This window comes from Salmo trutta, chromosome 35 (assembly GCF_901001165.1).
Source record: "Salmo trutta chromosome 35, fSalTru1.1, whole genome shotgun sequence".
NCBI lineage: Eukaryota > Metazoa > Chordata > Actinopteri > Salmoniformes > Salmonidae > Salmo > Salmo trutta.
The window spans coordinates 17487226-17499560 of NC_042991.1; the positions used below are offsets into that span (position 1 = coordinate 17487226).

General features: G+C 45.5%; 1 protein-coding gene across 3 annotated transcripts in view; it reads left to right on the top strand.

The window, feature by feature from the left end:
- LOC115174746 (calcipressin-2) overlaps positions 1-12335 on the top strand; it is a 126840-nt gene that overhangs the window by 62805 nt on the left and 51700 nt on the right. For all 3 annotated transcript variants that reach the window (XM_029733568.1, XM_029733569.1, XM_029733570.1), the window contains 2 exons: positions 10277-10450; positions 11222-11393. In XM_029733568.1, coding sequence (XP_029589428.1) covers positions 10277-10450; positions 11222-11393 — 346 coding nt within the window. The remainder of the gene's footprint in view (positions 1-10276; positions 10451-11221; positions 11394-12335) is intronic.

Genomic DNA, 12335 nt, shown 5'->3' on the forward strand with positions numbered 1-12335 from the left:
GCTTTCCTCACCATCTTAAATAAGCATGCCCCATTCAAAAAATATAGAACTAAGAACAGATATAGCCCATGGTTCACCCCAGACTTGACTGCCCTTGACCAGCACAAAAATATCCTGTGGCGTTCTGCATTAACATCGAATAGCCCCTGCGATATGCAACTTTTCAGGGAAGTTAGGAACCAATATACACAGGCAGTTAGGAAAGCAAAGGCTAGCTTTTTCAAACAGAAATTTTCATCCTGTAGCACAAACTCCAAAAAGTTCTGGGACACTGTGAAGTCCATGGCGAATAAGAGCACCTCCTCCCAGCTGCCCACTGCAATGAGGCTAGGAAACACTGTCACCACCGATAAATCTACGATAATCGAGAATTTCTATACGTCTTTTTCTACGACTGGCCATGCTTTCCACCTGGCTACCCCTACCCCGGTCAACAGCTCTGCACCCCCCACAGCAACTTTCCCAAGCTTCCCTCATTTCTCCTTCACCCAAATCCAGATAGCTGATGTTCTGAAAGAGCTGCAAAATCTGGACCCTTACAAATCAGCTGGGCTAGACAATCTGGACCCTCTTTTTCTAAAATTATCAGCCGAAATTGTTGCAACCTCTATTACTAGCCTGGTCAACCTCTCTTTCGTATCGTCTGAGATCCCTAAAGATTGGAAAGCTGCCGCGGTCATCCCCTCTTCAAAGGGGGATACAATCTAGACCCAAACTGTTACAGACCTATATCAATCCTACCCTGCCTTTCTAAAGTCTTCGAAAGCCAAGTTAACAAACAGATCACCGACCATTTCGAATCCCACCATACCTTCTCCGCTATGAAATCTGGTTTCCAAGCTGATCATGGGTGCATCTCAGCCACGCTCAAGGTCCTAAACGATATCATAACCGCCATCAATAAAAGACAGTACTGTGCAGCCGTCTTCATCGACCTGGCCAAGGTTTTCGACTCTGTCAATCACAACATTCTTATCGGCAGACTCAACAGCCTTGGTTTCTCAAATGATTGCCTCGCCTGGTTCACCAACTACTTCTCAGATAGAGTTCAGTGTGTCAAATCGGAGGGCCTGTTGTCCAGACGTCTGGCAGTCTCTATGGGGGTGCCACAGGGTTCAATTCTCGGGCTGAGTCTTTTCTCTGTATACATCAATGATGTCGCTCTTGCTGCTGGTGATTCTCTGATCCACCTCTACGCAGACGGACAACATTCTGTATACTTCTGGCCCTTCTTTGTACACAGTGTTAACAAACCTCCAGACGAGCTTCAATGCATACAACACTCCTTCCGTGGCCTCCAACTGCTCTTAAATGCAAGTTAAATAAAATCATGCTCTTCACCCGATCGCTGCCCGCACCCGCCCATTCGTCTAGCATCACTACTCTGGACGGTTCTGACTTAGCATATGTGGACAACTATAAATACCTAGGTGTCTGGTTAAACTATAAACTCTCCTTCCAGAATCACATTAAGCATCTCCAATCCAAAATTAAATCTAGAATCTGCTTCCTATTTTGCAACAAAGCATCCTTCACTCATGCTGCCAAACATACCCTCGTAAAACTGACTATCCTACCGATCCTTGACTTTGGCGATGTCATTTACAAAATAACCTCCAACACTCTACTCAGCAAACTGGATGTAGTCTATCACAGTGCCATCCGTTTTGTCACCAAAGCCCCATATACAGTTGAAATCGGAAGTTTACATACACCTTAGCCAAATACATTTAAACTCAGTTTTTCACAATTCCTGACATTTTATCCTAGTATAAATTCATTGTCTTAGGTCAGTTAGGATCACCACTTCATTTTAAGAATGTGAAATGTCAGAATAATAGTAGAGAGAATGATTTATTTCAGCTTTTATTTCTTTCATCACATTCCCAGTGGGTCAGAAGTTTACATACACTCAATTAGTATTTTGTAGCATTGCCTTTACATTGTTTAACTTGGGTCAAACCTTTCGGGTCGCCTTCCACAAGATTCCCACAATAAGTTAGGTAACTTTTGGCCTATTCCTCCTGACAGAGCTGGTGTGACTGAGTCAGGTTTGTAAGCCTCCTTGCTCGCACACACTTTTTCAGTTCTGCCCACAAATGTTCTATGGGATTGAGGTCAGGCCTTTGTGATGGCCACTCCAATATCTTGACTTTGTTGTCCTTAGTACTTTTTGGAGAAATGTGTTATCTTTGTCTCCATGTGCAGTTGCAAACCGTAGTCTGGCTTTTTTTATGGCGGTTTTGGAGCAGTGGCTTCTTCCTTGCTGAATGGCCTTTCAGGTTATGTCGATATAGGATTCATTTTTGTACCTGTTTCCTCTAGCATTTTCACAAGGTCCTTTGCTGTTGTTCTGGGATTGATTCGCACTTTTCGCAACAAAGTACGTTCATCTCTAGGAGACAGAACGCGTCTCCTTCCTGAGCGGTATGACGGCTACGTGGTCCCATGGTGTTTGTACAGATGATCGTGGTACCTTCAGGCATTTGAAAATTGCTCCCACGAATGAACCAGACTTGGGGAGGTCTACAATTTTCTTTCAAAGGTCTTGGCTGATTTCTTTTGATTTTCCCATGATGTCAAGCAAAGAGTTTACACTGAGTTTGAAGGTAGGCCTTGAAATACATCCACAGGTACACCTCCAATTGACTCAAATCATGTCAATTAGCCTATCAGAAGCTTCTTAAGCCATGACATCATTTTCTGGAATTTTCCAAGCTGTTTAAAGGCGCAGTCAACTTAGTGTATGTAAACTTCTGACCCACTGGAATTGTGATACAGTGAATTATAAGTGAAATAATCTGTCTGTTGACAGTTGTTGAAAAAATTACTTGTGTCATGCACAAAGTAGATGTCCTAACCGACTTGCCAAAACTCTAGTTTGTTAACAAGAGTTGTGTGGAGTGTTTTTATGACTCCAAGTTTTAATGACTCCAACCTAAGTGTATGTAAACTTCCGACTTCAACTGTACTACCCACCACTGCGACCTGTATGCTCTCGTTGGCTGGCCGTCGCTTCCTATTCGTCTCCAAACCCACTGGCTCCAGGTCATCTATAAGTCTTTGCTAGGTAAAGCCCGCCTTATTTCAGCTCTCAGGTCACCATACCAGCACCCACCCGTAGCACGCACTACTGCAGGTATATTTCACTGCTCATCACCAAAGCCAACTCCTCTCAACTGGCCTACCTGGTTAAATAAAGGTGAAATATTATTATTTCTCTCAAACACACTATAGTATGTTGACAACCAGTGTTGTGTCCCCGTGTTTAGCGTGTTTCCATAACCACTGCTACGGTACGGTCTCCTCACCTTGTTCTTGGAAGGATTGTGTTGGGCACATCGTCATGGTGTGAGCAGCAGGCCTCGACGATAACAGTTTTGCATCATAGCATACACATTACACTGTTAAGTCATCGTCAACTCCTATTCACCCATATGTTATGTCAAGACCATGTGACCTTTTCCTGGACAAATCAGGTTTTCAAAAACACTCATGGTCCTATTTATGCAATATCTATTCTGTGTTGATGTTCGATGTTAGAAGACTCCATGCCTCCTGGGCCTCTGAGACACATCTGAAGAGTGAGATACTGAGATGGTACCTTAAACAGATGCTAGTGGTGACTAAGCACAAGCCTTTTCCCTCCAGGGAAAATGCAGCTCTCTCTCTTTCAGAATACATTTTCTTTGTGTATTTCTCTCGGCCCTGGGCCTAGAAGGAGCTGGGGCAAGTCTTTGGGAACACAATGCTACGCTCTTTCTCATGCCAGATCTCCTCACTGTCTCCCCAAAGAGAAACTCAAGGAGTTCTTAATCTCCTCACCCTCTTCTCCTGCAACAGGTTGTTCAAATTAAGATCCTACATCTGTAGCATACTTTATGCATATTTATTCAATCACTAGCAAGATTGAGTGTGCTCAAATCCTCATCTGCAATGTACAGTCAGTCTGGCCCAGCTAAAGCCTCAGGTCACTTGGAAGGTCAGTTAAGATGAATTAGCCATGTCCTAGTCATTCCTGTCTGTCCTCTGTAGTGGAATGTTGCACCCAGTCAGTCCCTCCTGGTCGGGGATGCTGTCTGAATGTTCTGGAACGCTGTGTCTGGAATCTCCAGTGAAAACAATGTAGGAACAGAACACAAGCTGTTTCTCGTTAACATTCTGAGTGCAGAGAGAGCACAACACAGGACAGCTCCGAGTCGGAACGGTGAAATACTGGAAGCTGCTCTGCATTTCCAGCGTACCTTCGCTGTGTGTATTATTTTAGCCCAGAAATTCTCCTATTGCCTTTGGCTTGTGTCAATGTTGTCGAAGGGTAATGAGTTTCAGTGGACCGGTCTTTTTCATCCAGCGTAATATTTTCTAGGTCATCTTTGTTTATGTTGAGTGTTATTGTTCGTTGTGCTACTTGTGCTAGATTTATTGAAATATGCTGATGTTGCATAACCCCGTGGCAACAGTTAGCAAAATGGCACCTCGTGCTTTGCTCTTAACCTACTTCACTGTGTGTAGCAGTAGGTCTCGTTTGACCTTGTTCTGTCACCCGTTCAGGTCACCTGATTTAAACACATAACCCCACACGAGCACCACCACTTTCCAACTCATCAGCTCTGATACACAAAGCAGTGTGCAAGATGAGTTACATTTCCTCCTCTCCTCTACTCCTGCTGTCATCCACGGACTACATTTGGATGGTTCTACGTCAGAACATTAGATAACAGTTGATACCTTCAGACAGATCATTGCTTTGGAAAGGTAGTCGGATCCCCTGTCTCGCTAACGAGTCAACTCTGTGTCGTTCTCAAAGTGATATATCGTTTGCATGGGGAAAACATTGCTATGAATAATCTGCTGCATATCTTTCTCATTCTGCAGTCAGAATGTGTCGGATTCTGTGGTGTTTCTAGAGGTTGTATCAGTCGTATTCATTCCTTTTCCCTGCTCTTAAAGTAATATGATATTTCACACTACGGTAGAGAATATCTAATGCATTCTACCTGGATGTCTCAGTATTGCAGGGACGTTGCTTTGAAATATGGGAACAGTCAGTCAAAGTGAAACTCAATATGCCTCAGGCTACTGCCGGCCTTCACTATCACTGGAGGAGAAAATCAAACCAATCAATCAAATGTATCTTATAAACCCCTTTTTACATCAGCAGTTGTCACAAATTGCTTATATTAAATACCCAGCCTAAATCCACAAAGAGCAAGGAATGCACAGTGGCTGGGGAAAACTCCCTAGAAAGCCAGGAACCTAGGAAGAAACCTAGAGAGGAACCAAAATGTGTGATGTTGAACTACAGTAATTATTGAAATATAAAAATGATTGAAATTGAACTACAGTAATACTTCTGCAAGATCATTTGTAATTTCCTTCATGTATTTTGTATTGGATAAGAGCATCGGTGATGGATCCTTACCTAGCTACGCCTCTGGAAGCAGCTCCAGACAAGTAATGGGCCTCGCTAACAAGAAGTACCATCACTTACTCACTTCCATCCTGTCCTTCCTGGTCATCCCCTCTAACAACAGCTGTATGCCTGCACATCCTCCCTGCCCCTCTTTCCTAATCACTTTTCGGACATTATTTGTCTTCGAGCCTCCGCAGTGTTTGATACGTTTGTTATGGACACACTCTCACTCACCATTAGGGTGATACGTGTCCTGAAAGCCTTCAGTACTTAGCCCCACACACACACACACACACACACCCCACACACACACACACCCCACACACACACACACACACCCCACACACACACACACACACACACACACACACACTCATGACCCATCTGAGTGATGTCAGAGAGGTTATACTTTCCTTATCACAACTATCTTTGTACACACACACACACACACACACACACACTCATGACCCATCTGAGTGATGTCAGAGAGGTTATACTTTCCTTATCACAACTATCTTTGTACACACACACACACACACACACACCCCAAACATGCCTGTCCAGATGACATCAGGGCCACAGCCTCTCTAACTAACTACCTCAGATTCTCAGATTCTGATAAAAATGATCATTCTGAAGCTTTTATCAATCTCTCCTCCTGAGCAACGTGTGTTATTCCACCAGTAATGTGCCTGAGCCATTTGCTTAACTTGGAGGAATGTGCCCACCAGCTCTTTGGTAATGCATGCATGGATGGGTCGGCAGGCAGGAGAGAAAGAGTATTTTTACAAAGCTACAGTATGTTCCCTCCATTCCAGCTCCAACGAAACCCTCCCTCTCTTTTCCTCCACTCCTCACCTCGCTGTCCATATTTGCGAAAGAATGTGACCTATTCTGGAATTACACTCACAATGCCTTCTCTGCGGAACAGACTAAAGTAGAACAGGCCAGGTATTTTAATGCCATTAGGCCTATGTAAGCTAAAGCTAGTGATGGAACATAAACCTGACCCAGAGGGTGATGTTACTGATTGGTGGATCAGGTTTCATGTGTGACAGGTTCCATGCTAAGCCAGCTCAGATCCACACACTGCCCTGCTGGTGCTGCTTTCCATCCAACTGCTGAAACACTTTCCCCCTCTGTGTGGTGTGGGTCTGAGGCTCTAGAGTCTTGGAGATGGATACATCACCTGAGTTGGAATAGTGTTGTACAGAGAGGGAACCCAGTCTAATGTTCATGAGTTGGACGCAACACAGGGAGGGACATTATATCTGCTTAAGCCTTAACTCTGGCTAGAAGTTGCTTCTAGGTACAGATCTAGGAGCAGTTTGCCTCGATCTTGAGCTTTGACCATTCGGGAGAGGAATGCAAAACGTGACCTCTTATCAGTGTCTAGGGGGCAACGTCATCCTACTGCTCTGGCTTATTGAAAGGCAGAAGAACATGCTACCGAGGTGAAACGTTGAAGCAGCAACATTTGCTGCTGTATTCATTCCCACTACTCTGACAATGCAGAGGGAAACTGTTAAAGTGCTGGTCCAAGGCACCTGCAGTGAGCCAGGTCCTCCTCCACCAGACAGCTCTATTCTACACCCCCTCACCTGTCGAAGGGGAGGAATACAGCAAACTGAACTGAGCTGTCACCACTCATTTCCAGCCCCCCAATCAGGACAGACACACACCAGTCCCAGCTGTCAGCTCCCAGGACACTTACTAGGCATCGGGAGCCTGCTACACGCCACCGATCTCACACACACTGACAGGAAACAAACTCTGAGACACATTTACTATTTTGGAAAGTGACTGCCTGTCTCTAAAGGCCAGCTCCACCAAGGAAGTCATATTTTCATCTGTCAGCGGCTCTGGCGTAACGAGCTGGTAATACGCTCTCTTTGTCAGGCGTGCTGATAGACGACTATTGTATCTGAGTGACTCAAAGTGTTGTGAATAGATGTTTTGATGGGAGTGAGATGTGGCATCTTGGAACTAGGCTATTCTGTCAGACTAGTTTTAACAGACGTCTTTTAAACAGTGTTATGTGGTCACATTGTTTATTTGATGGAGCACAGCCGAATCTAAAAGTCTTCCCTTGCTCGGGAATGTATTAACTGACTAACAAAAGATCCATTGAATTGATTGTACTGTACATGATCATACTCTCTGTAGCCTGCCCATGCAGTCTCACTATTCTTCCTCCTTCTAAGGAGGATATCGTGGCTGTCTTTAAACAAGAGCGAGATAAATGAAATCCCTGTTCAAGTGTTTATTTTTATTTTATTTCAAATGTACACATGCACTGCTAATCAATTTACAGCAAATATTTCTTCAGATGGACAGTTAAGCACCAGATTATCTCTTTAAAAGTGCTCATCTTCACACTCATTACTGGCTAAATGAGGTGGCTCGTTTAGAGTCTACTAGAACGGCATCTCCACTCACCACCATGTGGAAGGAGGGAGGGAGGGGAAATACTTATGGCCATATCCTCTGCTCTGTCTATAATGCTGTGTTTAAGACCTGCTTGTTATTGTGAACAAACGTCTCATTTGGGGAAAGTACCAGTCGTGTGAGTTAACTGAGGTGGGAGATTTCCTTTTCGGTTGAGAGTGTCTTAATTCACAGAATTTAGTGTTTGACACAATCATCCCTATTGCACACTTGTTCTGTGTATAACCCGGTCTGGCTATAACCTATGAATTCTATTCTGGGGTTATGAGGTGTGGTCATAGAGAACAGACATAGCTACAGTAACAGAGATGTTGCGTTAGCGATCAGGCTGTAGAGCCCAGAGGTTGTGGGAGATTTTCCCAGAGCTGACTGTGGCCCCCTGGTCTGAGAAAACGACTCCCTCTTCCTCTTTCTTTCTCCTCTTTCCTCTACCCTGCGTCCCTCTCTCCCCCAACTCTGCCTTCCGCTGTATCCATATCGCTACACTTCTCCCCTCTCCCTTCCTACTCTCTCCCTTCCTACTCTCTCCCTTTCTACTCTCTCTCCTTCCTACTCTCTCCCTTCCTACTCTCTCCCTTCCTACTCTCTCTCCTTCCTACTCTCTCTCCTTCCTACTCTCTCTCCTTCCTACTCTCTCTCCTTCCTACTCTCTCTCCTTCCTACTCTCTCTCCCTTCCTACTCTCTCTCCTTCCTACTCTCTCTCCTTTCTACTCTCTCCTTCCTACTCTCTCTCCTTCCTACTCTCTCTCCTTCCTACTCTCTCTCCTTCCTACTCTCTCCCTTTCTACTCTCTCTCCTTTCTACTCTCTCTCCTTCCTACTCTCTCTCCTTCCTACTCTCTCTCCTTCCTACTCTCTCTCCTTCCTACTCTCTCTCCTTTCTACTCTCTCTCCTTCCTACTCTCTCCCTTCCTACTCTCTCTCCTTCCTACTCTCTCTCCTTCCTACTCTCTCTCCTTCCTACTCTCTCTCCTTCCTACTCTCTCTCCTTCCTACTCTCTCCCTTCCTACTCTCTCTCCTTTCTACTCTCTCTCCTTCCTACTCTCTCCCTTTCTACTCTCTCTCCTTTCTACTCTCTCCCTTTCTACTCTCTCTCCTTCCTACTCTCTCTCCTTCCTACTCTCTCTCCTTCCTACTCTCTCTCCTTCCTACTCTCTCTCCTTTCTACTCTCTCTCCTTCCTACTCTCTCCCTTCCTACTCTCTCTCCTTCCTACTCTCTCTCCTTCCTACTCTCTCTCCTTCCTACTCTCTCTCCTTCCTACTCTCTCTCCCTTTCTACTCTCTCTCCTTCCTACTCTCTCTCCTTCCTACTCTCTCTCCTTCCTACTCTCTCTCCTTCCTACTCTCTCCCTTTCTACTCTCTCTCCTTCCTACTCTCTCTCCTTCCTACTCTCTCTCCTTCCTACTCTCTCCCTTCCTACTCTCTCTCCTTCCTACTCTCTCCCTTCCTACTCTCTCCCTTCCTACTCTCTCTCCTTCCTACTCTCTCTCCTTCCTACTCTCTCTCCTTCCTACTCTCTCCCTTTCTACTCTCTCTCCTTCCTACTCTCTCTCCTTCCTACTCTCTCTCCTTCCTACTCTCTCCCTTTCTACTCTCTCCTTCCTACTCTCTCTCCTTCCTACTCTCTCTCCTTCCTACTCTCTCTCCTTTCTACTCTCTCTCCTTCCTACTCTCTCCCTTTCTACTCTCTCTCCTTCCTACTCTCTCCCTTCCTACTCTCTCTCCTTCCTACTCTCTCTCCTTCCTACTCTCTCTCCTTTCTACTCTCTCCTTCCTACTCTCTCTCCTTCCTACTCTCTCCTTTCTACTCTCTCTCCTTCCTACTCTCTCCCCTTCCTACTCTCTCCCTTCCTACTCTCTCTCCTTCCTACTCTCTCCCTTTCTACTCTCTCCTTCCTACTCTCTCTCTTTTCTCTATGGAGCCCAGGGCAGGTCTGGGAGATGATGCTCAGATAAGACACCTTTCATTAGCTCTACTCTGCAGCAGGAAATTAATGCTAAGCGAGCGGATAGATTCCAAACACACACACACACACACACATTTTTCCTCGCTCTCTCGCTCTCTCGCTTTTCTCTCTCGCTCCTTCTCTCCTCTGGCCAGGCTTAATGAATGGCCGATTTATTTGGTCGGCAACAGAAAACATCATCTAGACCGCACCCAATAAAACAACACAGAGACATGCAGCATCCCCTGTGCATGATAAACAGGTTGTTACCTGGATTCTGTGGGGACTGGTGGAGGCTGTGATAAATATAGAGCCTCAGCCCAGACACTGCTGAATGTCTCTTTCTCCCTCAGGGCTTACTGTATGTCTATCTGAATTATTCATGCTTTGTCATTTACCACCTGAAAGCATATTATGCACAACTTCATGTGGTTTGTTTTTGTCTCTCTATATTGTCTTGGTTCAGGAGATGTTTGAGGCTCTGTTCCTGTCCTATGATGAGCGGGTGACGTTCCAGCTGTTCAAGAGCTTCCGGCGTGTCCGTATCAACTTCAGCAACCCCAAAGCAGCCGCAAGCGCCAGGATAGAGCTGCACGAAACGCCCTTCAGGGGCAAGAAGCTCAAACTCTACTTCGTCCAGGTCAGTATTTATACAGTACAACAGGCAGGACTGACTTTGATTTACCCATATCATAGTTCTGTTGCCTATTGCTGGAAGGAAAGGACACCTTAAGACACTAGCTTTAGTTATGGTGTATAGTTCAGGGAAAAAACTGTGTTTATGGAAAATGTTTTGTCACCGTTGCAGTGTGACTAACGTTAAAAGCCTCTCCAGGGGGTGTGTGTGTGTGTGCTGTCCTCCTTACAGCAGCGTGTGATTGCTCCACATTAGCCAATAGGCCTGTCTAATTCCTTTCTCAAAGGATATCAGGGTCACAAACACTCCGCTGAGGCAGAGAGAAAGAGAGATTAAGTTCATGAGTTATTCTCCTGTTAGAGAAGACCTATTATCTGCAGGACCAAATGTTCCGTTGTGTTGCTTGGGGGCTAGAGCACACTCCACAGCACGCTGGTGGTCTACATGCACCCTTAACGCCGTTGGTAGAATGCGGATGTTGCCAGTTTTCAGGGGTACAGTATTTTCAACCTGTCCTCCGTTTCCCCTGAAAAACGGAAGTGGGGACTCCGCTCAGCCATCTTTCTACACCTGCGCTACATTAGGTTCACCTGCATGTGATCTGCACTAATTTAGGCCTATTAGCTATTAGTCAAGATGACAGGCCTGGTGGCGATGATGAGGGTCTGTACCTCACTAGACAAGTTTTTTGTTCAAGCCTATTACTAAGAGACATCGGATTCAAACGCATTCACTAATAATTGGTTTCTTTCTCTCTCTCTCTTCCTCCCTCAGGTCCAGAACCCAGTATCAGACGGTGATAACCTGCACCTGGCTCCTCCTCAGCCCTCCAAACAGTTCCTCATCTCCCCTCCCGGCTCACCGCCCATTGGCTGGCAGCAGATAGACGAGGCCACGACCGTCATCAACTACGACCTGCTCTATGCGGTGGCCAAGCTGGGCCCCGGTGAGTTATACCACTGTGTAGTGCATACTGTCTCTTACAGAGCGACCGCTCGCTGTCTGTTTTAATTTGTCAGTCTCAATCCTTCTCTCACAGCTTTCAATTACTTTCCATGTTTCCTTCTCTCAATCATTTCTGTCTCCCATTCTCTGTCTGATCTTTCTATTGTCCCATTCTCTTGCTTGATAGCTACAGTGGGGGGGGGAAGTATTTGATCCCCTCTGCAAAATGAGGTGTTGGCTTTGGGGATGACCAGTGAAATATACCTGCTGGAGCGTGTGCTACGGGTGGGTGTTGCTATGGTGACCCGTGATCCCCTGCTGATTTTGTACGTTTGCCCACTGACAAAGAAATGATCAGTCTATAATTTTAATGGTAGGTTTATTTGAACAGTGAGAGACAGAATAACAACAAAAAAATCCAGAAAAACACATGTCAAAAATGTTATAAAATGATTTGCATTTTAATGAGGGAAATAAGTATTTGACCCCTCTGCAAAACATGACTTAGTACTTGGTGGCAAAACCCTTGTTGGCAATCACAGACGTCAGACGTTTCTTGTAGTTGGCCACCAGGTTTGCACACATCTCAGGAGGGATTTTGTCCCACTCCTCTTTGCAGATCTTCTCCAAGTCATTAATGTTTCGAGGCTGACATTTGGCAACTCGAACCTTCAGCTCCCTCCACAGATTTTCTATGGGATTAAGGTCTGGAGATTGGCTAGGCCACTCCAGGACCTTAATGTGCTTCTTCTTGAGCCACTCCTTTGTTGCCTTGGCCGTGTGTTTTGGGTCATTGTCATACTGGAATACCCATCCACGACCCATTTTCAATGCCCTGGCTGAGGGAAGGAGGTTCTCACCCAAGATTTGACGGTACATGGCCCCGTCCATCGTCCCTTTGATGCGGTGAAGTTGTCCTGTCCCCTTAGCCGAAAAACACCCC